Below are 27,804 nucleotides of genomic sequence, written 5' to 3'. Positions count from 1 at the left end.
ACACCGATACTTCGCAGTGATAGATACCCTTCATGCAGCGGCTCACTTTATATACCAAGCTCGAAGCTAGTGTTGCGTACTTGCCTTGCAAGAAAGCAACGAGAAAATGCTTGTACACAGGAATAAGTTACGCACATAAATACAGTTCTCGGAGTCGAGCATGGACGATCTTTATTCGTCGCGCGACCGCAAAAAAAAAACTACAAAAAGAACATATAGAGTTTCCTTTCTTTTTCTTTCTCACACCTAACTCCTCGCTCGAAGCGGAGTTCCCCGATATTGGCGTAACTTCCCGCCACAGACGCTCTGTGGCTCTACGGTTCTCCCCGCCTCTTCCTTTCAGTTCGCGGCGCCGTGTGGGCGAATGCTCGAAGAAATCGGATGTTCAGAAATGTTCGAAGGTTTCACGAATTCTTGACGGTTCTAAAGTTTTCCAACGCAAAAGGCTACAATGCCTCCACTGAAATTCTCACTCCAAAAGACTCCCGTGGGGAAACATTTCCTGACAGTAGTAACTGCGGGACGCCCCCAGAGGATTCCCACTCCAGGTCCCCTCCCCCCCCCCCCCCCCCCCCACCTCCGAAACCCCAGTACATGATGTGACCACAGATGAGTCTCTTGGGAGAATCCAATTTTGTCAACGTTCCAGATCGTCGGTCGCTGAAAGGGGGAGTTTTTGTTTACCAATGCCTACGACGCAGACCACAATGCCTTTCAGCCCAGAGATAAGGTTCTATAGGGTTCACACTATGTTGAATGGCTAACAAACCAACAGACTCACAAGGCAGTTCGCACTAGCGCTAACTTTGAACTCTCCTAATTTTTCTGGTTTTAACTGGTTAATTTTCTGGTTTTAACTACACACTTACGTAGCTAAATTGGCTAGTTAAGAACTAAAATTGATTTTAAATCTCGCCCTGTCTTTTCTTTCTGTATATTTAATGTCCTTTTCCTTGCGGCCGATCCTCAGGTACCGGCTTCGCGTTGCAATGTAGTTATGATGCGGTCTGTGCTGCATTTCGTCCCCATTTCTTGAAATAAAACCCCACCTAACCTAACGTGAGCGACGAGAAGTTGTTAACCGCTCCAGTTATGAATAAAATACATGGAGCTCTATGTGATGAAAGAAAGAAGACGCAAAATTGGCACGTGCCTAGCTATACTTTTCAGAGTGCAAAGTTTCTAGGCATATACTAACGTATGGAGCTAGTGGTGGCTGCTGTGGTTGCGAGCTGTTGGTGCTTTATCTACACGATGCGTAAGGGAACAGTTATGTCCAATTTCTCGGGAGATAACTGCACTAAGAGAGTACTGCAGAAAAAAAGTATTTACAGTGAAACACTAACTTTGATAATCATATTCTATTCATTATGCAAGTGTCTATTACACACATCTAATTATTACACGCTATCTGCAATCCCAAGCGGGACTACCCCGTAACAATATGCACAACTACACTCGTATGTACCGTGACGTTAATACGATATAAAGCTATTTTTAGCACCGCGGCTTAAAGAACGAACCGTTGATAGTGTAAACATATTATTTTGCAAATGAAGTTGTTGGCGAGGTGAGAAAGTGTGCCAAATTGAAAGCTTTAGTACCAATGTAATGACATTTCCTTTGTTTTCATGATAAAAACAGAAGCCAGTTCTTTGCAGGAGTGAGCTGCAGCAAAATTTTATTGGTGTTCGGCACGTTCGAAGATAGGGGCTAAGCTTCTCTGATGATAGTTCTTTTTCTGGCAGATCTTGTTATCAATTTTCTTCAAGTTACTTATTACAGAATTGAACTCTTGTTTGAGGTGTCACCGGTAACCATATCTTTTATTTAAAAGTGAGTATTTGGGATATTTAAAACCAGTTGGCAACCGCGTTACCTAAGCAGGTTTAAGCGGGAGTCACATGTAAGCGAAAAAGAGAGCGACGCGACAAGGCGGCGCGACGAAAGTGATCATGGTTCGCTCTGTCGCGTACAGGGGGAAGACGCATGCACGCGACTGCGCGAAACCGACGGCAACGCGAAACGGCGAAAGCGCTCAGTGTTGCTGCATAGCACACCGCAAAGGTATTCGCAAATGCAACAACAGTAAAAAAATTGCAAGAATTTGAACCGGCTGCCGTTAAACCCGTCACAAGACAAAAGCCTGTACCGTATTTCTGTGAAATAATATAATTCTAGTTCTGCATGCATGCTTTCCTTGTCAGGCAAATCTGCTACGCTGCAGCGCGCACTTTCTAGCGAATGATAACGATCGCTCGACGACAGCTAAGACCACATGCGTGAAACATAAATGAGCGCTCTCATTTCGTAAATATCCAGTCTGCGTACGGAAGCAGTTAGCAGTCAATGAAACCAACTCAATGAAATCGTTTACAAAACTGCTCATGTGCACCGACGGCTTCTGCAACTCGGCGCCAAGCCGCATCAGAATGGCCGCGATGTTTATAGTACCTGTGCCGCAGGTCCCAAAGGACCTGCTCGCATTCGACGGCGTCAATAAGGCGCTCATTGAAGTTTTGGTTGGCCAGCGCGAATACGCGGCGATCGCAATGCAGCGCTTCAAAACAACAACAAAAAAAAGCACGCGAAATGACCGGCAGTGACGTACGCTGAGCGCTGATCGCGCATGCACTTCCGGGCGAACGGGCTAAATTTTCTATTTCGGCAGATCCGAGCGGCGAGCCAAGCGACACATACATTTCTGTTCGCGCGAAGTCTTCGCGCGACGCGTGTCGCTGTCGCGTTCGCGTTCGCGTGAGTTTTCGCGTACATGCAACTCATGCAGCCTTTACAGTTTGCTTGTGTGAATTGTAAGCAAAAATGATCACCTGCAAGCAGCATTTTCGCAGTTTCATTTTACAGCACGAAGTCGTTGAGGTAAGCGAAGCGTGTGCTTATTAAAAATTTCGTGGACATTTTCTTGCTGCGAGTAAAAGATGTTTCGCAAATATTTGCCAACATTTGGGAAATAGACCGCAAATCCTTATCGGTGGGGTTTTGGAGCGAGAAATTCGTGATCGCATTTCTCAGTAGAGAAAAAGATAAACAGCTACTTATGTTCGCTTATTTGTTTCACACTTACTGCCTACTTTAGGCAGACTCTTTCCATCGGGCCTGCAAGAGAGAAGGCGCAGCGACGCTGGCTGGTGCGTATCCAGCCGACAGTTGCGGTCAACAAGAGGAAAAGTAGTAGGTAATACGTTGGGGCTTGTAATTAAAATTCAGCATGTAAGTTTGTCCTTCAGGAGAAAACGCCTTTAGGTTGCACAAAAGCGGTGTTGCAATGCCGTACGGAACACGTTGCGATGCGGAAGAGCGCTTCTCTTTTTGCCAGAGGGACGCCCACTGAATGAATGTTAAGAAACTACGTAATGTCGACGTCGTTACTGTTATTCGCTGTGCAATACACACCCTGTCTTGCGAATGGGCGCGCTCTTAAAGAAGAAATAGGGCTGTTTGAGGACGTCGGAAAGAACACGCTGTTCTTGTTCGCTCTGTTGATATGGCAGCGTAAACCGGGCAGGTTTACGAATAGCACTTGTATTTTCTGTCCTGCTGCGCCAACACACAGTCAATTAGCCAAAAAAGAAACTCTAAAACGCGTTCTGCCGTTGTTTTCACATAGTAAGAAGAGAGGGCACAGAGCTTGAAATTGCTGCAAGAAGACAGAGGCACGAGCATGGCGCTGAAAGAAGATTTATTCAATGCGAGAAATCTTACGTGGGAAAATTGGGTTGACCTTCACTTTCTGGACGGAAAAAAACTTGAGAATTACTGGTGCGTACGAGACCAGCTCATCCTCGGGCTGTCGGAATTTCGTGTGTGGAATTGATCCTTGGCGCGTATATTGCACTGGGAAACCTGTGTTATATGTTTGGAAACTCTGTCTGCACTGTGCTATTTCCTTGGTTTATTGTGTTTTCAAGAGAGACTATACGGTATATTAAAACAGGGAAAAAAGAGTGACACTTCTCAGTAAAACAAGTTTCACTGAACCCTAGTATAATTTCGGAGAATACGTCATTGACCTCTGGCGAGAATCTTGAAGACGAAAAAGGGCTGCCAGTGCTGCACCTCGCATCGAGAGCTTTAGGGCAGCATACCATTATTTTCGTTATATCCGGAAGCTAAAAATTTATAGCCGCACGCCTCCGAAAGAAATAACAGTTATGTCACATATGCGATAGCCTGATGAAGCACCCTTTCTCACAATATTCCTTTGCGCACAGATAGAAAGATCTTTCTCATGAAATGAGACTTACATAGGCTGTGTTTTTCTGCTTTATTTTCTTTTACACTTTCATGTGTGCGGGCACTTTATTTCGTTGTTTTCCTCGTTGCAACATTTATATTTTCTTTAAACTGTGGCAGAACTTGTCCTTGTGTATTTTTCTGCCCTTCATATTACGTAATTCTTTCACGCTCTTAAGGCTTTGTTTAATGAAATGACGCAATCTGTGCCCGTCATTGTACGCCGTACCCATGGGCAACTAAACAATACATGACCGCAGTACATTTGATCCAGACTTTTTTTTTATTTGCGCAAAATACAAGCCCTGCTGCATGTGCTCACCACATTTCGTCCGACATGCTCTTTACACAGGCATCACATGCGCCATCCACACAATTAAATGTGCCCCTTCCCCTAGCCGTGGTAACCGAGTCCACCATAGCCAGCTCCACCGGCACCTCCGAAGGACGACTGGCCGAAGCCACCCTGGTATCCACCAGCACCTTTTCCGAAACCAGCCGAACCCTGCTGTTGTCCGGTGCCGAAGACCTTGCTGTCACTAGCCGAGAAACCAGAGGTGTGGCTGTAGCCCTGGTTGTTGTTGTAGGCGTTCACGTTCTTGGTGGCAGCACCACCGGCGAAGCCTGCACCTCCCTGGTTGTAACCACCAGCGCCACCCTGGAATCCGCCCTGGTGACCACCGGCCGAAGATCCGTAGCCGGACTGGTAGCCGCCGCCATATCCGAGACCACCGCCGTATCCGAGGCCGCCACCGTATCCGAGACCCCCATAACCAAGACCACCGTATCCGAGACCGCCGGTTCCAATGAGTCCAGTGCCAACGACTCCAGGACCGGCAAGACCAGCTCCACCGTAACCAGCACCTCCAACCACTCCGAGTCCACCGCCGAGTCCAGCGCCTCCGAGACCAGCACCAACAAGACCGGGTCCTACGCCTGCGCCGTAGCCGCCGACTCCGAGACCACCGCCGAGGAGACCGCCGCGCCCCTCAACCTTGTCCTTCTTCTCCTCCTTGGCAGCGTCTTCGGCGAAGACTCCGCAGGCCACGAGGGCGCACACAGCGGCAGCGGTGAAGAACTGTTTCGGGAGGGAGAAAAACATCGTTAAACACAAAAATCCTTGCACCCTGGGCTGGATACTCGAGCCCTCCTCTTCCCGCATATTTGCCACTCGCCAAGCAGTAGGCTGCCATGAGATTTCGTGACTTTAAAGGGAAGTGTCCGACCCATAGTTCTTACGTTTTAGCACGTGCACATTAGACGCTAAGAATTTTGCTATGATCGTACCAGATGTGACCCGAGTCCTTCCGCACTTACAGCAATAATTACATGGCCATGAAATTATCACCGTGCTGCTGCAGCAGATGACGGCTTTGTGATAAAAGGAGGCGTGTACGTATGTGTGTGTTCCTGGCATAGAGCGGGTAATGGTATTTCGGCTATACCTGTTATGTTCTTTGGTCGCAAAAGCATTATATAGCGTGCTCTACTGCTCTCGACCGGATGATGGAAGTTGCTTATTTTGGACACGAAAAGTCACTGGGAGCAGCATCCGAAGCCTCATAATAGCAGAAGTCAGAGTCAAGCTGACGGTTACTGTCTTTCTGCCAACTTTACACGACTTCAGGGAAAGTTGCCGGTCCGAAAAAGGGCATCTACTTACCGCTTTCTAACTTTCACGTAGGCACCGATAGGGAGGAGTAAAAAACGATCCGTTAAAATTTTTTTTATGGTATCTACGGTGCTGCATGCTGTTGGTAAAAGGAAAGCCTGAAGTTATTGTTTTTGTTGAAAATTTACTGCGCATTCAGAAGAGTCAACGTGATAGGCTTAAATTCGTTTACATTTACCTGCGCATGAGCACATGCATTTTGCTATCGGCCACATACATATGCTCCTAGCCAGTTTATTTTCCTAGGCGCTTTTAGATTGTTGCCGAAGGGATTGATTTTATTCTACCTCTGATAAGGACCGAATAATCAGGTATCAAATCAGTGCTTAAGTTTTAAATTATTTCGAACTGCTTCATGACTAAATACCATATCAGTTCGGAGATGTGACAAAGTTATTGCGAGCTGGTTTTTTTCATTCCAGGCATTCATTCTTACTTTGATTAGGCATCTCGCGGACCAATGCTCTAATCTGTAGAACCGCACAAAGGACGCAGCCAAGGACATAGGAGGATGCACCACTTTTAGTTTCGTGCATGTCTCTTATGTCTTTGTCCGCAGCATTTCCTTGTTTTACAACCTATAAACAACCAACTAGCTCACATTTCTGCCCTTCTCATGACCTAATGATATGCTCCTCCCTTGTCTTTCTTTAAGAAAATCTACAGCCCTGTTTCTCTTTTGTTTTCAATTGAAAGAGGAGGCAATGACAGGACTATTTTTCCATAACTTTTGAGATGAAGGAGCGTATTACAAGTGAAGTGCAATAAAGATTGTAGTTGAACGAGTTACAAATCTCCTGGAAAAATTATAACCAGGAATCAAGCAACTGATCTGCAACTCTACAAGTTAATTCTTCTCTACTTACTCTAAGAAAAGGTATTAAGCTACTTTTCTCTACTACTGCGTGGATAATTGTAGCCCACAAAATCCAAAGCTCACCTTCATTTTGGTGCGTCTTCCGTGGACCTCGGTCGCTCGGTTCTTTGGCTGAGAACACCGATCTTTGGCAGTGACTGACTTCCGTCCAGCAGTGGCTGCTTTTTATACTCAGACCGAAGAGAACATTGCGTCGTCAGGCCGAAAGAAAATGAGAAGAAACTGCTGGTACAAAGGATGTGACGAATATCCCGCGATTCGGTCCTGGATGTAATTTGTCCACAGCGCGTGCACAAACAAACTTGAGGAGAAAAAACTGAGGACTTTTTTCTTACCTCAAAACTGAGCGCTCGAAGTGGGGTTCCCCGAAGTCTGCGTCATTTCCGGCGACCTCGGGCTCTCCCTGTTTTTGCTTCGCGCTGCTAGCGCCCTTTAGACGAACACTCGTGTGTAAAGGATATCCGCTACTTTTCGATACTTTCTCGTGTTCTTCGCCGTGAGAAAGTTTTCTTCCAACCAAGGAAGTTCAAAAACGCTTCTCGAATACCGAAACAAAGTAAAAATCACGCGTCAGTGGAAATGTTCGTCCAAACAACAAAACAAAACGTACGGACACACACCAGCGCGCGTTCACCGCAGTGCGTTTCTAATTAAAAAGAACTCACTGCTGGGCTTGTTGTGATTGCATGCTTTTTCTGCATTTTATATTATTCGTTTGTCTAACTTCTATACCTTTCCGTAGCTTGTTATCAAAGAAAACCGAGTGCGACAACAGGATCTCATTCAAAACATACAACAGAGCCGGTGCCAAAATTGGACAAAAATATTTGTCGTCCTGTCGGTGCAAAACACTTTTTCTGTGCTACTCCAAAGCTACCTGTTGTGCAACAGAACTGGCTTTGTTGTTACGACCGCAGACTGCACAATACTGCAGAAAAGCCGGTTGTTAGTATCACTGTATCTGTAGTCAAGTCCGAAAATACTACAGGAAAATTTGTTATTACAATTATTACTACAGATAATTCTCTTTTGTGTTCTAGGGGAGAAGGAGTAGATAGGGGAGAAGGAAAGAGACTTCACTCGCGCCTCCAGTCGTGGCTTCTCTTTTCTAGTTAAGTTACTCTGTGTTTCCATTATCCAAATATACGATTTAACCCAAGATTGCGCACCTCGTTTTATCCCTCATATTTTTTATTCCTCGCATTGTGATTATGACCGAATGAAGGTTGCACTTCTGCAAATGCACAGCGAAATTAGAATTTTGTGAGACAGAACGAGCGCTGCATTTTTCTTTTATGCATTGCCCTGTATGTTCAGGCTACTGGAAATTTGTAAAGCTTGGAGCCACGTCCCCCACATCGAGCTGCTCATCCCCGCGGCCCGAATCGCAGTGCATGCGCACTTGTGTGCATTACGTGCATGCGCACATAAGCTCACAAGGTGGTGCTGCCTCTCTCGCGTGCCTCTCTCGCACGCTGCCGTTTGTTCATTGACATAAAGCTCGCGTGACAGACGAAAACAGATGTGAGGAGACGTAGAACAGCTTCTGTTCGTTGTTGTCTGTTCTTCAGCTAGCGTCCCGCAACCTATGCGTCAACCGGCTCTGAACAAACCGGTCCATCGACATGTTCGAGGTTTGTGGGTTCTTGAACCCATAACATATATGCTCATGCATAAGCGTCTTCTACAGGCGGGCACTTAAGTAAACCGAGCGCACGATTCTGTTGTAAGTGCAGACACGCCTTTCCTAGCAGAAATCAAGAAGAAATTCTGCATCCATGAGAAACCACGGCAATGACATCTACCAACCTGCATATGCCATACCACAAATTGCTATTAGGCAACACCTATAAGGGCTAGAAGGCCATCGCTTCATTCATCTACTTCTGCCCGCACTAGTAGGTAGGATTTTGAAGTCTATCTTTGACATCACTTTTAATTCTGAGGCAACTGTACAATATTGTAAGATACCGTTATGAACATATTCATGGGAATGCTCTAACCTTCAGATGCGTTGCTAAATCTTTCTTTTAAATTTTGTCCAGCGCTCGTATCGAATAGTTAAGACTACCGTAGAAAATCAATGGGGTGCGTTTTTGACAATAATTAGCAGAACATATTGATTGGCGTGGTGGCATCTTACAAAGGCACAATCATAAAGAGGGATTTTTTTTTCGAGCAGCAGTCGAACTTACATTCCATAATTCCGCGGATCAGGAGGTATTGCTCGTTGCTTCGCTTTTCTAGCTGCATGCGCAAAGCCTGTAAAGTGCCATGTTTGGAAAACGCGTGCCCTTCCCTGTACACGAATTTTAAACGCGGGCCTCGATGAACGTGTACGAAATATTCACACCCCTTACTTTTCTTTGCATAATATACACAAAAGTGCAGGCAAAAATTGCGCGTTGTTCTAGCGCCCCATGCCTAGACAGAGAGCAAAGTTATTTAATTCACTGCGCAGCGAAGAAAGTCAGCATGTCTTCCCGTTTTTTTTTTTTTTTAGATTCGAAAGCGCTATATGCCTATGTCGCTTCAGGGAAAAGTGTCCTCAAAACGTGTCCGCAGACTTTGTCCGCACTATTACGTCGTTCTCTTGAGAAGAATCTGCGAAAGTGTGCTTATGATAGACGTGTGGGATAAAGAGTTGCCGTGGGAAAAAATTTGGCTAATAAGGTGCAATTAGTTATAATTGAACGCAGAAAACGCATCGCGTCAGTAAGAAGTGTCCGCAAATTTTGACCGCGCGATTACGTCGCTCTCTACCGTTAAATGAGTGAAAGTGTGATTGTGATGCACAGTGTGTGATAAAGTGTTGCCGTGTAAAAATTTTGGTTGATTAGGTGTAGTTAGTTGATTAACTCAACGCAAAAAAAAGCGCGAAAAAATGCACTCAGACGTTAAAGTAGCCATGGACGTCGATATATAGCATATGGACGTCAGGACAGCAGTGGACGTCGATATAGTATGTGGACATTTTGTTCTCGCATTGCTCCAACGCGGGTCGCCGCAGTGATCTCAGTTTTTTTTTATTTCTTTGTTTCCATCATGACAGTATATATACACATACACCTATGTCTGATGGGTTTGCTATTTAACATGATGGCTTTGCTATTTAACAGGTTTAACATTCCAAAGCGTCACCTGAGTAATGCTGGACGGCACAGTTGAAAGTTTCCTCACCACCTGACCTTCTGCAACATAATTCCGGAGCGACCAATTGGGTTGATGCGAAGGAACTGCGATAGCGTTTTTCTTTCCCTCGAAAATCTATTATAGCCGAAATTATATTCCACTTTGAATGCAGTGCCACTCTTAATTCTCTTCTAAATCTCATTCTATTCTGATGGCTCCTTTAATTAGTTTTCGCACCCTCAGTCTCAGTCATTTTCAAAGGATATAAGTGACCGTGCTTAGTCAAGCAGCTACATCCTCTCCCCTGCAATGGGAGAGAGATGGTGCAGCGGGAGGGGAGAGGGGATAGAGGGGCCGGGGAGAAAGAAGGATGGATGGAAGGTGTGTCAGGTGGCAGGTGCGGTCACCTGCCAGGTGTGACGACTGCGGTCATTTCGCTCTAACGAGGCTTCTATGTTGTCGCTCAATAAGCGCAAACTTAGCATAGCCCAGTGGTGTCGTTGCATTACGCCTCCATCGAAATGCGGCTGTCGCGGCTTGGGTCCGAACCCGCGTCCTGAAGCAGCAGAAAGCTACAAGCCCTACACCACCATGGCAGGCTCTATAACAGTTTAACCCTTTCATTTCGCAATTTCTTTTACGAATGGTGACGCCTATTGAGAAATCTAGACGTTTTCTTGTTTATTGCATCCAAACAAAAATTATTACATCCACTTTTATACTGAAATCTTACAATACATCTGTTTTTTTTTTCCTTTTAAATAAGAAAAAGTCTAAATTTTCCAATTTTTCAATGACCGTCACATATTGCAAGATTTGACTATAAAAATGAATGTATCCGCAGATCATTCGTGGAGAGTCTTGCGTTCTTTTTATTTATTAACGTTTTTGCTATTGTCAAAAGCGTTTCCCATAGATTTTCTGCGGCAGTTTTTACTGCGCGATCCAACGATGGAAAAAGCTTAAAAGAAAGATCTTGCAACACATCGGAAGAGTAGACCATTACCTTCAATATTTCAATAACAGTACCTTACACTTTTTCAATATTTAAAATTTCTGTCCAAGAAAGCTGCATATGCTGCACTTTATATTTTGAAAGCTTTGTTGACAGGTATTTTCACATTTTGGCTCACCTGCAGTAAAAAGCAAGACGGGATCAGAATAGGATCTTTTTTCCTTTTACGATAGAAATAAAGTTACAACACCAATGTGAACTTGTCTCCTATGAAGCTGCTATCGACTTGTGAGTGATACACAAACACAAGTTCACAGATATGTACGAAGTCATTGTTATGTAACTGTGGGCTGTGTCGTTGCTTGGCTTTGAGCGCTGCATCCGCTGGCACGGGGAACATTGTGTCATCTTTTGCTTGCTTATATGTACTCGACATTTTATCCGCATCTTAGTTACGGCCTGGCAGGTCACCATTAGGGTAGTGCTCAAAACAGGGAAGCGAACTTAACAATAATTAAAGAGGTCTTTTCTGTAGGGTACATTAGTTACTGCTCCTATTCGGACAAAGTTTGTTAACTGCAAATTTTTTTAGTATTGTTTTTATACCTTCGATAGGTGTTTTTTTTTCAATAATGCTGTCGTTATGGTAAAGGAAACGTGACGAACGTTCAAGAGAGGAGATTTTGAAAGTACTTGTTGAAGATGAGAAACGTCAGGTCTCTAACGTGACGCTCCCAAAAGAACACTAACAAAAGAAAAATGGGAGGACTTGCTACGCAGATGGAAACGGTGGTCAAGGAGAAGAAGGTCAGGAGCCGTTCCCGGGCTGCCGCCCAGGCCAAAGAACTCTGTTAACCCCAGCCCACCGTAATTGCCAATAATAGTTTTCACCCCCACCACCCCCTAACACGTAGCGCATAACAAGGAGGTGTTTTCACTACTCCGTGTTCATTCTGTCGTGCTGCACACTGACACTTGCTCATTTCTAAGGCAATGAAGCTGGAAGGATATGTTTAGGCAACGCGCCCGATTCGTTACTTGCGCGACACACGTTTAGCCAGACAAACATCATCATGCCTTGAAAGAGTCACTGATAACTCATAAAAAAAGCAGCACTGGATTCAGTTGTTTTAGTGTCTCGCTCAAAGTACTTTTTCGTACCTGTCATCCTTGATGGTCTAAAAGATCACGAGAGATCGTTAATGGTGACTTGAAAAGGATTGCAGTGTTAATGTGGGCAAATTTCAAAGAATATTTATGAGAGCAAATTTTGTTGCAAAAGAATTTAACGACAACCCACGTCTGCAACAACTGGCCAGTGTGGTTTTTTTTTTTAACTAACTGCAGATTGGGATATAGTTGGTGTTGATTCATAATGGTGGTTCAACACAAACCAGCACTGGTTTGTGTGTCTTGTCTCTTTCTTGGTCGGTGTGTGTTTGCGCTGTTCAACCAGCATTACGGTTTCTTTAATGCAGTAAGCTGCTGTGGTGAGCGTGCATCACATGTTTATATGCGCACTTAACAGCCTAAGATTTCTTCACGGGTAGGCTATTGCATGTTTAAAGAATACTACTGTGTGGATGTCATTTGAGGATGCTGATAACTTTAGTTTTGAAAAACACGCTTTATTTAACCGTTCTCCTAGATGCCTTCTGGGAGTTGCCAGGAAACAAGAGCAGCCCAACGGACAGCTGGAAAGGCTCTGAAAAGGTAAAAAAGTAAAATAAGTTTACACGATTACTTCTTGTGACGAGTGGCTCAAAGGTATATGATGGTCCAAGAAATGCCTGTTTCTGAAGGTTAAATACAGATATAACGTATCCAAATGCATGCATGTTGTACAGGCGTCAATATTTTGTTCATCCTCAGTCTTAAATTGCATTCCGAAGAAAAATACTTTGGTACCCCTGGATCAAAACATTTTGCGCTTGCCTATTCTACATGTTAAATTCAATACCAGTAAGTCATTAGCTTACTTAACTTCCTGCAATGAGGCCAAGGCACCTCACATGGTACATCTGTTTTGAATACTATGGAGTGAATCACAATGCCGTCTAGTCCTGCATTTCGAGCGAAGCATTCTAGCCCAGACCAAGATTAGTCCTCTTGTTGAAATATTGGAGAGCCCCCTGAGATTTTCTTCCCCTTGTTGCCTTTCTGGCATTCTAAACTAAGGCGTCTCAACTGAGCCTCTTAAAAAGGCACTACTTCTGCAAAGTGAGTGTGTCTCTGCTGACTACCACTCATTGTCCGGCAAGTCCATTAAATGACAGTGACTCTAAAGACGCGAGCAATGCAATGTGTGCATACCTTTAGCCGAGGTAACCGACTCCACCGTAGCCAGCTCCGCCAGCACCTCCAAAGGCCGACTTGCCGAAGCCACCCTGGTATCCGCCGGCACCGCTTCCGAAGCCAGCCGAGCCCAGCTTTTGACCAGAGCCGAAGCTCTTGCTGTCGCTGGCCGAGAAGCCAGAGGTGTGGCTGTAGCCCTGGTTGTTGTTGTAGGCATTCACGTTCTTGTTGGCTGCACCACCGGCGAAGCCTGCAGACCCTTGGCTGAGCCCTGAAGCACCGCCCTGGTAGCCTCCCTGGAGACCTCTGGCCGAAGATCCGTAGCCGGACTGGTAGCCGCCGCCGTATCCTCCGAGGCCGCCACCGTACCCAAGACCGCCTCCGTATCCGAGACCACCTCCGAGACCCCCATAACCGATACGACCGTATCTAAGACCGCCATAGCCGAGACCACCATACCCGGCACCGCCAAATCCAAGACCGCCATATCCCAGACGACCGTATCCAAGGCCACCACTACCAAGACCACCATATCCGAGGCCGCCTCCTCCAACAAGTCCAGTGCCAACCACTCCAGAGCCGGCGAGACCAGCTCCGCCATAGCCAGCACCGCCAACCACTCCGAGTCCACTGCCAAGGCCAGCAGCTCCGAGACCAGCGCCTCCTAGCCCAGCGCCTCCTAGCCCAGCGCCTCCCAGCCCAGCGCCTCCCAGCCCAGCGCCTCCAAGACCAGGTCCAACAAGACCGGGCCCTACTCCGGCGCCGTATCCGCCGACTCCGAGACCAGCGCCAAGGATGCCCCCACGACCTTCGACGTCCTTCTCCTTCTTGGCGGCATCTTCAGCGAATACGCTGCACGCCACAAGGGCGCAGACAGCAGCAGCTGCGAAGAACTGCGAAGAAAGCGAGATACAAGGAATGTTCGACGGCCCCTTGGTGAGCACTTGATCTGTGGAACGCTTGACCTTTTGTCACAAATATACCTTCGGGAATGGTGTGAAAAAAATTCGCATGCTAGGCCAGGTTATCCGGCTGACTGGACGCCTCTTAGGGGCTATGGATATGCTGAGTATAGGATGGCTTTGTGTCTGTTCACGCATACGGAACTTTTTGCTCACGGCAGTTGACTCTTTAGAGAAAAAAAGAGAAGTATCTGTATACCAAGCCCGCTAGTAAGGCAGATGAGCGCGAAGTGTGGTTTAGGGTGGTTGCTTGATTAGCACTTGCTTTCGAAATATAATATACAAAAGGGGAAATTTACCTACTTGTGTTTTCGCAATTTTACCAAGTAACGTTTTATGGACATTTAAGCTGACCTGTCAACCTGGGTCCTTTTTTCGTATGCCTGAAAGTAGCTGGTGTCTTACAAGGTTTCGCTTGCCGAATCTAGGCGAGTGAAATGCGTACACATCTTATATTAGTTCGGTTCTTGTATATTTAGGGCTAGAGATAAACAGGTGTAGTCTGAAAAATAAGCTACCCACCAGAAAAGAAAAGCCTTCAGAAGGAGGAGGTTACGGTAATATGAGTATCACAGTTGAGATGCAAACTGGCTCACCGAGGTGCCCTGTATATCGAGGAATATATAAATTTCGCCGATGAATCCTCTCCTCTCGGCGGAGGCAGTTGTGATTGCTCAGAAGCAAGGAGCGCTTCATGCTGCAGCAAATATTTACTTGTTTCGAATTTGTGTGCTTTAATCTCTATATATTTTTAGAATAAAATTGCAGAGAAGCGCCTGAATAAGCTTCATTGCTTAGTATATTGAACTCACTGATCGATTACGGATACGAAGGAATGCCTAACATTCTATTCAACAAAACAAAGGAATCTGTGCTGAAACTAATGGTTAGCGGAACAGTACCAGTACAGATGTATGATTAATTGTCATTGTTTTTAGGCACATCTATTGCAGAAAACTGGGTTATCTGCTAGTTCAGCACTGCTGCGTTGCGCTTTGCCTGATATCGTTTCGCAGAGATGAAAAGAATACGTGCTAGTTTATTTCATGGGTCTTAAGCTTGAGCAACAGCCATCACAGACTTTAAAACTCAATGACTGATCCTTTCTAGAACTGCATGATGTTGTTACTGCCTCCATGTTTAATGTGATGGCATGGTTTTGTCTTAAATACATTTTTTTCTGCGGTATTCAGGGCGCGTAAACTGGAAAGAAGTTTTACAATTAGTTTTCACTTGCCCCGCATTCTCGGACATAAATTTTGGAAATAGAAAATTTTAAGACACTGATATGGGAATATTGAAAGTAATTGTCCATTCTTCTGACATGTAGCAAAATATTTCTTTTAAAGTGTTTCCGCTGATCACAACGAAAAGTTAAGACTGCCATAGAAAGCCAATGTGGAAGGCTTTTGGCGATAGCACAAAAACATTAACAGAAAAAAAAATTCAACACTACCGTCGGACGATCTACGGGTATATTGACTGTAATAGTGAACAATCAATATATCAAATAAAAAAATTGCGTTCATATGCGGTTTCCCCCTAAAAAATGCTTCTGTCAAGAATTGTTGAGTATGAAACAATGTTAGTAAAAAAAAACGTGACGTATAAGCTAGGCTAAGTATGCAGCCATTTGGTCTTTATGCCAGGATGCACAGGTAATGCAACGTTTCACCATAGCATGCCGCCTCAACTTAGTCTTATTTTCTGCGATTCTCTGTGCCTAATCGGAATTAAAATTCCTCGCTTAGCCGGCAGTATTACGACCGCTTTTCAAAATATAAGGGTTTCTGTTCATGTCATCGATAACTGATATCACATGATGGTCAGTTGTTGGCATCTTCAAGGATAAAAGTACTTTAGAACAGTAACCCATTGAACACTTTAAGTCTACACCCTGTGTCTAGTTAAACATGGTCTCACCTTCATTGTTGAGTTAGTGCGTGCCTTCCGAAGTGCGTCTTGCCTGTAGCTCAGATTCTCGGTACCTTGGCTCGGTCTTCGAAGGGGACTGAATCCCATGCCAGCAGTAGCTCGCTTCTTATAGCCAACTTCAAGGGCACGTCATAGCGTCGTTAGCGAGAAGCGAAAGAATGCGTGGACGCAGGAAGTGACGTATCGACGCCATTCGGTGAATAGTTGCGGTCGTTATAAGTTACCTTTGACTGGAATGCACCGGCAGAATCAAGACAAGAGAACTGAAGTACTGATCTCGGAGTCCGGGATCGCGCCACTTCCGCGCCACTTCCGCGCTACTTCCGCGCCACTTCCGCGCTACGCCGCTCAGCGGGTCTCCCCTTCAACGGCGGAAGCCGCTGTTACCTCTTGAGACCCAGCCTGCATTATAATGCACATCCGTTTTACCCATCTTGCGGAATGCAGAATGTGCCAGGGGTTTCACCTAACATTTTCTGCAATTCTTTAAATATATACTCTTTTAGTTAGAAACGCGCTTTTTTTAGCATAGCAACGTCAGCGGTGTAGGGCATCAGAATTATGTATCTTCTATGTACCGTAATAGGTTATACTCGATGTCCGAAAGTTCTCATTGGGTGTTTCAATGTTATCGTTGTGTGTGGCTGAGTGCTGCATACCGGTGTTATTTAGACTGTTTTGATTTCAGTGTTGATTGAATCTTAACACTGTTCTGCATAACTTCGCCGTTTTGAATTTGTCTTTACGTATTCTGTATCTGGAAACGAACTAGCCGTTGGCTATGGGTCAAAAAAGTGTTTTTAAATTTTGTATACGAGAAGTAGGAAATACATCGAAATTGAATAAAATGCAGCCAAGTCGTGCTAACTAGTAGGCTGCTTAACTAATATTGAACAGTTCACTTTTTGATTTTTTGAAATCAAGAGGAAGAAATGGGCTTGGGCCGGGCATGTAATGCGAAGGCAAGATAACCGCTGGTCCTTAAAGGTAACGGAGTGGATTCCAGGAGAAAGTAAACGTAGCAGGGGACGGCAGAAAGTTTGGTGGGCGGATGAGATTAAGAAATTTGCGGTGGTGGTGAAAACATTTAATTGTTGAAATAGAGTTTGGGAGCCACAGAGTGGCCCCGCTACATGGTCGGCGTCCCTAGTCCGGGACACCGCATGACAATGCCCCGTCTCTCGCCCGTTTCACCAGAGCCCTTTGGGACTCAAGCGAGGAGCAGTTGAGGAGGGCAGCCTCCCAATGCCTCTCTAGAAGGGGTAGGGGAAGGGGGGAGGTGGGGATTTTGAGTACATGCCCACACCACGTGGAAGATATCACAGGTCTCCCCACAGTGCGGGCATCGCCCATCCGTGTTTTGATCGTAATGCTTTAATATTGCAGGACAGAGTAGAGTACCTGTCTACAGGAGCCTTAAAGTTCGCTCCTCCGTCTTACTCAGCCCCTTTGCAGGGCCCGGGAAAAGACGGTGGATGTCGCTATAATGCGTTATAATTTCCCTGAATCGCAGCAGCGGCTGGTTAGTCTCCGAGCCAGAAGAGCTGGGATGAGGAGCCCGGTGAATAAGCGCTCGGGCAGCCGCGTCAGCGGCCTCATTACCTCGTAAGCCCTGGTGGCCAGGAGCCCAAATGATTCTTTTGGGTGTTGGATCAGTTGCAGTCCGTCTTAGAATACAAGCAGCTAAGGGGGAGTTCTCCCCTGCCAAGTAATGATAACATGCTTTTCGGGAGTCCGTAATGATGATTCTCGAATTGGCGTGGGCGGCAGCAAGCGCTATCGCTACTTCCTCGGCTCGCATTGAATTCGGGGCTCGAAAAGAGAGTCCATCAACGTGCATTTCCTGGTGAACGACAGCGGCCGTGTAAAATCCCGTGGGCGATGGCCCTGCTACGTCTACATAATATACACCGGGTCGGGAGCCGTGTTGTCTCTCAAGAGCCCGAGCCCGCGCTTGTCGCCTGTTTTCGTGCATGTCGGTGTCCATGTTACGAGGGAGCGGGGAGACCCAGAGCATATGGCGCCACAGTACTGGGATATGCTCCGCCTCCTTTAGAGTGCAGTCGTGTTGGATGTGTAAGCGGTTTAGCAGGCGGCGCCCAGGGGCCGTCTGCATGAGCCGCGTGTATTGGTTCACGAGGTGGGCCTCCCGCAGCTCCTGGTAGGAGTTTAGCACCCCCAATGCCTTGAGTTTGGCATTAGAGGTAGCCACCGGGAGATCCAGGGCTCGCTTAGTTGCCTTGCGGATGACGGCGTCTATTCGAGCCTCGTCTTGCTTAGTAGTGCGGAGATATGGCACGGCGTAGAGGATCCGGCTAGTCACGAAGGCATAGACGAGCCGAAGCGCGTCCCTGCCCCGCAGACCGCCCCGCTTGTTGGAAACGCGGCGGATCATGCGTCCTACCTGTTCGCCTACTCTCTTGAGTTTCACAATGATGGAGTCCGGTCTGAGTCTGTGGTGAATGAAAAGGCCCAGAATACGGAGCTCCTCCACCTCTCTAATAGGACCTCCTGACAGAGAGATGTGAATTGCTGTCCTATCCTTTGGGTTCGCTCTGACATGCAGAAGCTCTGATTTCGCTGGAGCACATTGGAGCCCACAGTCAATAGCATACGCATCGACTATGGAAGCGGCCTGCTGAAGGCGGGCCTCCATGTCCCCGAGGCTCCCCTCAGTGGTCCAAATTGTAATGTCATCTGCATATAACGCGTGTTGAATGCCTTCCACCCGAGCCAGTTGGCTTGGGAGGCGCATCATAGCTATGTTTAACAGGAGCGGTGATAACACCGCTCCCTGAGGGGTACCCCGTGTTCCCACCATGTAAGGGCCGTATTCCTCGCCCTCAATCCGAAGAAAGGCCTGGCGATTAGTCAAGAAATATCTTACATACGCGTAGGCCCTAGCCCCACAATCGGTAGAACTCAAGTTGGCCAGGATGCTTCCGTGTTTAACATTGTCGAAAGCCCCTTTCAGATCAAGGGTGAGGATGGCTTTGTCATTGTGTGGATACGGTGGCCGCATCTGGCAAATGACAGGGTTAATTGGAGAGACATGGGAGAGGCCTTTGCCCTGCAGTGGGTGTAGTCAGGCTGATGATGATGATGACTTTTTGACTATTACCGTTAGTCTCCTTATTTTATTGAAAGGCTTGTAGCACACCGCAAGTAATATCCATATCAGTTTTTAGAATTTTGAAAACGATGTACCCTCGGCGTTGAGGCCAAACAAATTTTGGCTATTTCGACGAATTACGTGCATAGGAGAGGTAGCTTTGCCTGAAAGCATTTCGAAAGCACATGTATTTTGGCGCGATGTAGGCAAGATTTGTTAGACGCGGGGAACTTCGTTTTCGGTTTGGTGGGTTTGGTTTATTGGGGTTTAACGTCCCAAAGCAACTCGGGCTATGAGGGATGCCGTAGTGAAGGGCTCCGGAAATTTCGACCACCTGGAAATTCTAGATACTAATAGGAGTATTACTTGCGGTGGGCTACACGCCCCTTCATAAATAAGGAGACTAACAGTAATAGTTGAAATGTGAAGTATTTATCATTATGTAACCAGCCTACTAGTTACCACGTCTTGGCTGTATTCTGATGCGCTACACCTCTGACAACGTTATGTCGAAGAAAGCGCTCCTCTAAGAAAGCCAATTTTTAAGAATTGGTCAACAACTTAGGAGAAACACCCGGTGTTAAGGGTTACTCATCAAAATATCTTCTTCGCAACTCTTTAGCACGAATTTCATAGAGTTTCCACATCTTGAACCCCGATTATGAAAAGAAGAAATGCATGACAGCAAGTAACTTCTATTTGGTGTCTGCATACCTTACAAATTAGCCGCTGCGAACGCGCGCTTTCAGAACCCTTACGCAATTACTGAAAGACCGCTATAATAATCTCATCAGTTATCATCATTGCACTTCGTCATCATTATAATTATGACCCCTCTGATCGCCTGAATCAAACGCATTCTACAGGGGTATTTTCAGCGCAAATCCGACAGCATGCGTTCTTTTGATAAACTTGCTAATAGTGCTGCCTACATGCAGCAGGTAATCACAGGGTATACATTCTGTGCGGTACTTAGGTGTAATTACAAGAAGTGTACAGAAAACGGGCGCTGCGAGGAGTCTTCCCATATGACCGATTTTTCGATGTCATCGGCTGAGTTTTGTAAAAAAACACTACATTACTGCTGATGGGCGAATGCATTGTGACGAACTGATGTAATGCGGCAGCTTGGAGTATTGTTTTGTATTCTTGAAAATAACGTCGACTTGTAAAAGCTACTTTAATGCAGTCAGGGACCTGTGCGGCACTCCTGTGTTTAGAAAAACATGCTGACATTGGGCCGTGCCCTGGAAACTAGGTAAATAGAGAGAAAGAGAATGAAAAAATGAAACCGCAATGTGCTTCACTTCATTTATTCATTCAGTCCAAACGAACGCAAACGTCCCGCCGCGGTGGCTCAGTGGTTACGGCGTTCGGCTGCCGACCTGAAAGACGCGGGTTCGATCCCGGCCGCGGCGGTCGAATTTCGATGGAGGTGAATTTCTAGAGGCCCGTGTGCTGTGCGATGTCAGTGCACGTTAAAGAACCCCAGGGGGTCGGAATTTCCGGAGCCCTTCACTACGGCGCCCCTCATAGCCTGAGTTACTTTGGGACGTTGACTAAAATAAACCAATAAACCAACCAAAACAAATGCAAACGCAATATGTAGCAAAATATGGATCCTTTGTTAAGGCGCTTAGTTGAGATCCATCACATATTGGTCAGAAGATGTAAATAATAGACAGCGTAAGCATGTAGAACATTCTCAAAGTAGTGTCACCATTTCACAACCTACTATAATAGTACGCCTTCAGTAAGGCAGATAAATCAGTATTGTGCGTTGTTTCAAGTCGGACTTCGCCCCAAGTTGGAGTTTTTACGTAAAGAAATGTTTTTTTCGTAAATATTCCTGCTAATCGAGGTTAGATGGTTTCTTCTCAATGCGCGGCGGAATCTGCACTGTGAATATACAAAGTCAGATCAATGCATTTGAAAGTTTCTGCGAATCTAACGGTTCACCACAAGGAGAGATTTATATTGAGTTTATAGATGGAGAGGAAATATGTCAAGATTAAAAAGTAGGCGACCTATGAGAGTGATAACTAACGTTACTGGCACATGAGATTAAACTAACTGCTCGTTTTTGGTTTCTAAAAAATGGTCCGAGATTTTTAGATGATGGTTCCAGGTATGACTGATCGGTATAGCCCCAGGATTCAACGCACTAAGCTAGGTGACTATGAAATGAAATATTGTTAACATCCTGACTTTATAAAAATATTGCCGACATTTTAAATGTGTGAAGCTGACATTAGGTCATCTTTTCGAGAGAGGTTCGATGTCTGGTTTAGGGTTTTGGGGATTTAACGTCTCATAGTGACTCAAGCTATGAGGAACGCCGTAATTGAAGGCTGCGGATTTCGAGACCACCTGGGGTTCTTTAAAGTGCACCGACATCGCATATTACACGGGCATCTAGCATCAGCCTCCATCGAAAAGCGACCGCCGTGGCCGGGATCTGACCCCCCCCCCCCCCCCCCCTTTGGGTTTAGCAGTCGAGCGCCATAACCATTGAGCCACCGCGGCGGTTAAATATTGCATGTTCCAACTCGGGGCACATTATACTACCGTTGATAAAACATCTGATATCAGGAGTACATAAGGTTCACTACTAAATGCGCAAGGCAGCTCAGGCAGGCCAGGCAGACGTGGTTGGTCGTCGCAACCAACCACGTCTGGCCGGCAGTAACTACGATTTCATCGAAAGAGGTATATGTGTTGCCTAAGAAATTGTCGGTCCTTCGCTTGGAGAACAAAAGCGTGCGTGAAACTGTGAATGTACACTTCCTGTAGCAAGGGAAGTACACCGTAAGGACGGGAAGTGTCTTGAAACATGAAGCAAAAGGTAAGGACAGCACTAAATATATTTAGTGCTGTCGTTACCTTTTGCTTAGTTCTATAGAACTAAGGACAAATTAAAGTTGGTCTTTATTGATACATTCCCACATTCCAAAAACAAAGGTTCTGCTTTCACTGAAAACTAAGCTTTTTTTTACGCTGCGGACGGCTAAAAATCAAATATAGATGTCGCCACTTTTGACCGAGTTAGCAGATAAACTGCGGTACACCGGCACAGTTTGCCGCATCGGATCCCTGAGGCTAGGTTACACTGCCATTCACTTAAAACTATGATCACGGAGTCAGTTTCGGTGTAGACGTCACAATTTTGAATGAAGTTCTGGCAGAGTGTTCAAAAACAATTTTCTCAATAAAAATCCCACCTTTTGTTTTCGTGCACAGATCATGCTCTAAAATACAGAGAGGAATGACTTTTATTTTTTTTTTTAATGGATAGAGTTGTTTCCAGTGTACTGCTGAAAGTACTTTTTTTTTTGTGCGTTACATCTCGCTTGTGTAAACATCACGACAGAACGCTGAGGCTGGCATGAGAAAGGTGGCGTGTGCAAAGTAACAACTTTAGGAGAATGTTTATCCAAGGCAGTTATGGGGTAAAAAAATATAACGACAGTTCTCGCTGTCGACAACTGTCCAGTGTGATTTTCTTGATTCAGTAAGCTGCTGCGGTGAACGTTCGTCACATGTTTATATGCGCAGTTAACAGCCTATACATTTCTTCATACAGGACATTTCGAGTTGTAGTTTTGGAAAACACATTTTATTGAACTGTTCTCCTAGGTGCCTTCTGGGAGTTGCCTGAAAACAAGAGCGCCCCAAGGGACAGCTGTCAAGGCTCTGCAAAGAAAAAAAAAGAAAAAAAAATTCATGGTTATTTTCTATGACAAGTGGGTCAAAGGTATATAATGGTCTCGGAAATACTGTTTTCTTAAGTTCATGTACGGATATAACGGATGTAGATAACTGCGCAGTGTACGGGCTTGAATATATTGGGTATCTTCAGTTTTAAATTGTATTCATTAAGAAAAATACATTGCACCATTGGCTGCAAAATTTTGCGTTTGCTGTTTTTCATTTTCAATAGCAGCCACACATTCGCCTACTTAACTCCTCCCTCTGCATGAAGCCAGGGTCCCTGATATGGTGCATGCGCTTTGAATATAAGCATGGCGTGAATCACGATGCCTTTATGTCTTGCAATTCAAGCCAAAGCATTTTAAAATAAGGAATTTTCTCACGGCCTCTTAGAAAGGCACTATTTCAGCAAAGTGAGCGTTTCTGTACTTGTTACCACTCCTCGTCCAGCATTCCCATTATATCACAATGACTTTAAACAGCCAAGCAACACAATGGGTGCTTACCTCTAGCCGAGGTAACCGACTCCACCGTATCCAGCTCCGCCAGCACCTCCATAGGCCGACTTGCCGAAGCCACCCTGGAATCCACCAGCACCGCCTCCGAAGCCAGCTGAACCCTGCTTGAGGCCGGTGCCGAAGGTCTTGCTGTCGCTGGCCGAGAAGCCAGAGGTGTGGCTGTAGCCCTGGTTGTTGTTGTAGGCGTTCACGTTCTTGGCAGCGGCACCACCGGCGAAGCCTGCAGATCCCTGGCTGAGCCCTGAAGCGCCGCCCTGGTACCCTCCCTGGTGACCACCGGCCGAAGATCCGTAGCCGGACTGGTAGCCGCCGCCATATCCTCCGAGTCCGCCTCCGTATCCAAGACCGCCCCCGTATCCAAGACCGCCCCCGTATCCAAGACCGCCCCCGTATCCAAGACCGCCTCCGTATCCGAGACCGCCTCCGAGACCCCCATAACCGATACGACCGTATCTAAGACCGCCATAGCCGAGACCACCATACCCGGCACCGCCAAATCCAAGACCGCCATATCCCAGACGACCGTATCCAAGGCCACCACTGCCAAGACCACCATATCCGAGGCCGCCTCCTCCAACAAGTCCAGTGCCAACCACTCCAGGGCCGGCGAGACCAGCTCCACCATAGCCAGCACCGTTAACCAGTCCGAGTCCACCGCCGAGTCCAGCAGCTCCGAGGCCAGCGCCTCCTAGCCCAGCGCCTCCAAGACCAGCACCAACAAGACCGGGCCCTACTCCGGCACCGTAGCCACCAACTCCGAGACCAGCGCCGAGGATGCCTCCACGACCTTCGACGTCCTTGTCCTTCTTGGCGGCATCTTCAGCGAAGACGCTGCACGCTACAAGGGCGCAGACAGCAGCAGCTGCGAAGAACTGCGAAGAATGCGAGATGTAAGGATTGTTCGATGGCGCCTTGATTAGCACTGCAGCAATAGAAGGCTTGACTTTTTGTCACAAATAGGTCTTCGGGAATGGTGCAAAAAGGAAAACTCTCGCACGCAAGGCCAGCTGATCCGGCGTCCTGGATGCCTCCTAGGGACATTGGATATATCGAGTGCAGCAGGGAATTGCGACTGTTCCCGCATACGGAAGTTTTCGGTCAAGGCAGTTGGCTCTTTAGACAAGAAAACTATTGGTATACCAAGCCTACTTGTAAGGCACTTTAGCACCAAATATCGTGTCGAACAAGTGTACGTGATGAAGAGTTGCTTTCGCAATAGAATTTGCGAAAGAGGAATTTAAATTCGCCCGCGTTCGTAGTTTGACGACATAAACAGTTTTGTGGTCATTTAATCAGGCCTCCGAGCCTGTGTCCTTTAGTCCGTAAGCGTAAAAATAGCGGGTTTCTAACAAAAATAACAGCAACCTTTCTTGCTTGCCAAGGGGCACGCATATTCTAGGAGTTTGATTGTTGTATGGTTGGGCCGACAGATGAATTAAGGTAGCGTCAAAACTAAATGACCTTCAAGTAAACAAACACCTTGAGGCCAAGAAGGTTACGGTAATATTAGCTTCGCTATTTACGAACGCTTGGAGACTGTCTCGCCCACGTTCCCTGCATATCGAGCAAGATATAAACTTTCACCGGCAAAACCTCCCTTCTTAGCGGAAGCAGTAAGAAGTGCTCAGATGCTAGGGCGCGCTGTATGCGGCTTCAAACAATTATTTGCTTCAAAATTTCTCTGTAGGCTTTAGTCGCTAATTAGTTTTTAGAATAAAATTTTTGAGAAGCGCCTGTAGTCCGGCTTCATCACTTTGCGTATTGCGCTCTTTGATCGATTGTGCATACGAATAAATACCTAATGATCTGTTGCTCAAAAGTAAAGAATCTGCGCCGAAGCTCATCTAGAATGGAACAGCACCAGTACCGAGATTTGATTAACTTTCATTGTTTTAAACCATGGCTACTACGGAAAACATGGCTCTCTGCTAGTTGTGTTGATGTGTTGCGCTTTCTCCGCTATCTTTTAACAGAAGTGTTTAAAAAAAACGAGATCCAAGTTATTTAATGGGGTCTTAAACATGAGAAACGGCCGTCGTGCGCTAGGCTTAAAACATGGTTGCTCCATTCTCAATTTCATTAAGTTGTTACTGAATTAATGTCTAATGTGACGTCAAGCTTTGGACTTTACATTTCTTTGTGCCATACTGAGGAAGCCTAAGTTGGAAATTTTTCATCTACTTTTCAAAGGAATCTTAGTAAAGCACGGGATGCAAATGCTAAGCTTTGTACATAAAAATGCGCTTTTTGTGGCGGGATACACAGAAATTACTAATGTTTCGCGACGGAATGCAACTCGAGCCTTATCTAGTTTTTTTGCGATTCTCCGTGGAGAATTGAAATGAAGATTGTTTGCTTGGCCGGCAGTATGACCGATGACGTAACAATACCTGATAGCGCATTACGGTCAATTTTTTGCTACTTCAAGCAACAAAGTAGTTTAGCATAGTAATCCACTGAACAATGACGCCTTGTTAAGGATGCTCTCACCTTCATTGTAGAGTGAATGCGTGCCTTCCGAAGTATTGCCTGTATCTCAGACTCTCGGTTCCTTGGCTGGGCAGAGCGGTCTTCGGAAGGGACTGACTCCCAAGACAGCAGTAGCTCGCTTCTTATAGGGGACTTGAGAAGGGCGCCATAGCGTCGTTAGTGAGAAGCAAAAGAACGCGGGCACTCAGGAAGTGACGCTTGGACGCCATTCGGCGAGTTGGTTGTCTTTATAACTTACCTGTCACCGGAACGCACCCCCAGAATCAAAACTAGAGATATAGAAGTACTGATCTCGGAGTCCGGGACTTTCAATGTCCACACGTTCTCTGAAAATCTCGTCACTTCCGCGTAACGCCGCTCAGCGGTTCTCCCCTTCAACGCCGGAAACCGCTGTAGGCTTCTGAGACGTAACTTCTCTTGAGACTTCTGAGACCCAGCGTACGTTATAATGCACATCCGCTTTACCCATCTTTCTCAACGCAGAGTGTATCAAGGGGTACTCTTCAAGGTTTCACTTTCGCATTTTTCCGGAAGGAATTTCATGAAGCTTACGCATTTTGAACCTTGATAATGAGAAGATGAATTAAACTCAGGAAATTGTAATTCGTCTCTGCACAATGTACAACGTTGCGACTGTCAAAAGGAATTTGGAAGTACTTAATTTTCGCTTGCATTACATTAGCGGCGAACATGCGCGTTCTGGGGCATTAGGTGATTACTCCGCTCTGATAATTTCATCAGTTATCATCATTGCACGTTCTCATCACTGTAACTGCGACCTCTCGCGGCTCGCCGCAATTAAGTGCATTCTACAGGAACAATAAACGCAAGCGAATCTGACAGAAAATTTTGCTTTGATAAACTCGCCAAATCTGCAGCATAATTCGGCCGGGAACCACGTAATGTGCTTAGTGCTCGTACTTAGATATATTTACTGCTGCGTGCATAAAGCGGGCGCTCCGGCAAGTCTTCTCGTATGACCGCTCTTTTAATGTCATGAGCCAAATTTGTCACCTCATATTATATTAGGGCTGACGTACTAATGTAATAGCAAGCTTGTATCATTATTAACTTCACTGTGGAAGGAGGCGTATAAAAGCTGTTTGAATATACTGCGTCACTGATGCAACCTTCCTGCGTTTAGAAAAAAAAAGAAAATTGAAGAATCTGTTCAATGGATGCGGAGGAAATGGGATACCATTTTTCTTTCCCTTGTCAACCTATTCCAATTCTGATTCTGTTCCAGTTCTATTCTATTTCAATCCTGATTTTGATTCGACTCTTATCGTATTAACATTCGCAATCGCTTCTTTATTCATTTTTGTTCATTCTTAGTCCATCCTCTCCCTCCATTCCGCTACAAACGGTAAGGGAGATTGCATACTGCGGCGACAGCATAATACTCTCGAGCAGTAGCGCCTACTTAGGTGCTCTGTAAATAGCTGTTTTCGTGTGTGTGTATATACACACACATATGTATATATAGGCTTTTTATACAAAACCATGTAAATAAATACCATGAAAGAAAAAAAAAGCAGTGGCCAGCGACTCTCATCTGTTCGCACAGACGCGGGTTCGAATCCCATTCGCGGCAGTATTTATTTCATTATTATTTTTTTCAATGTAAAGGTCAAGGCTTCAGCGACGGGCCGCCTTTTGCAGCTTTCGTCGAGAAGTAGAGCTTTCGGTCTAAAAATAGACACACCTACTTGAACGCCTCGATTGTTCCGGATGCAGCGAAAAAAAAAAGCGATACATATTGTAAAATTTCACTCCCCTGCCCGGTAAACCCCTGAGCGCAGCGCACACAGCTCCGCGGCATCCTCTTCTTGCGGCACTGGATGCGCGAGGTTCTTCCCCGCTAGCCAGGAAATCGCGGATAGCGTACTTC

The 27,804-nt window shown here is 45.9% G+C and overlaps 3 protein-coding genes across 3 annotated transcripts; all 3 read right to left on the bottom strand.

Moving 5' to 3' along the window:
• Positions 1-4,524: 4,524 nt before the first annotated feature.
• On the bottom strand, positions 4,525-7,055 carry LOC149330680 (uncharacterized). The gene is made up of 2 exons (XM_089561312.1): positions 6,867-7,055; positions 4,525-5,332 (listed from the first exon to the last, which is right to left on the bottom strand). Exons 1-2 carry the CDS (start codon positions 6,870-6,872, stop codon positions 4,649-4,651), a joined length of 690 nt encoding a protein of 229 aa, XP_089417438.1. The 5' UTR covers positions 6,873-7,055; the 3' UTR covers positions 4,525-4,648.
• A 5,495-nt stretch (positions 7,056-12,550) lies between these two features.
• Positions 12,551-16,136, bottom strand: LOC149330679 (uncharacterized). The gene is made up of 3 exons (XM_089559925.1): positions 16,071-16,136; positions 13,204-14,078; positions 12,551-12,595 (listed from the first exon to the last, which is right to left on the bottom strand). The coding sequence occupies exons 1-2, from the start codon at positions 16,074-16,076 to the stop codon at positions 13,206-13,208; spliced, it is 879 nt and encodes a 292-aa protein (XP_089416051.1). The 5' UTR covers positions 16,077-16,136; the 3' UTR covers positions 12,551-12,595; positions 13,204-13,205.
• A 6,652-nt stretch (positions 16,137-22,788) lies between these two features.
• Positions 22,789-26,128, bottom strand: LOC149330678 (uncharacterized). Its single transcript, XM_089559923.1, has 3 exons — positions 25,914-26,128; positions 23,412-24,295; positions 22,789-22,887 (listed from the first exon to the last, which is right to left on the bottom strand). Exons 1-2 carry the CDS (start codon positions 25,917-25,919, stop codon positions 23,414-23,416), a joined length of 888 nt encoding a protein of 295 aa, XP_089416049.1. The 5' UTR covers positions 25,920-26,128; the 3' UTR covers positions 22,789-22,887; positions 23,412-23,413.
• Between the last annotated feature and the right edge of the window lie 1,676 nt (positions 26,129-27,804).

The sequence above is a fragment of the Amblyomma mixtum genome, chromosome 9, assembly GCF_055824585.1.
Source record: "Amblyomma mixtum isolate Tamu chromosome 9, ASM5582458v1, whole genome shotgun sequence".
NCBI lineage: Eukaryota > Metazoa > Arthropoda > Arachnida > Ixodida > Ixodidae > Amblyomma > Amblyomma mixtum.
The sequence above is the reverse complement of the archived record's forward strand: the minus strand, read 5'-3'. Positions and strand labels throughout refer to the sequence as shown.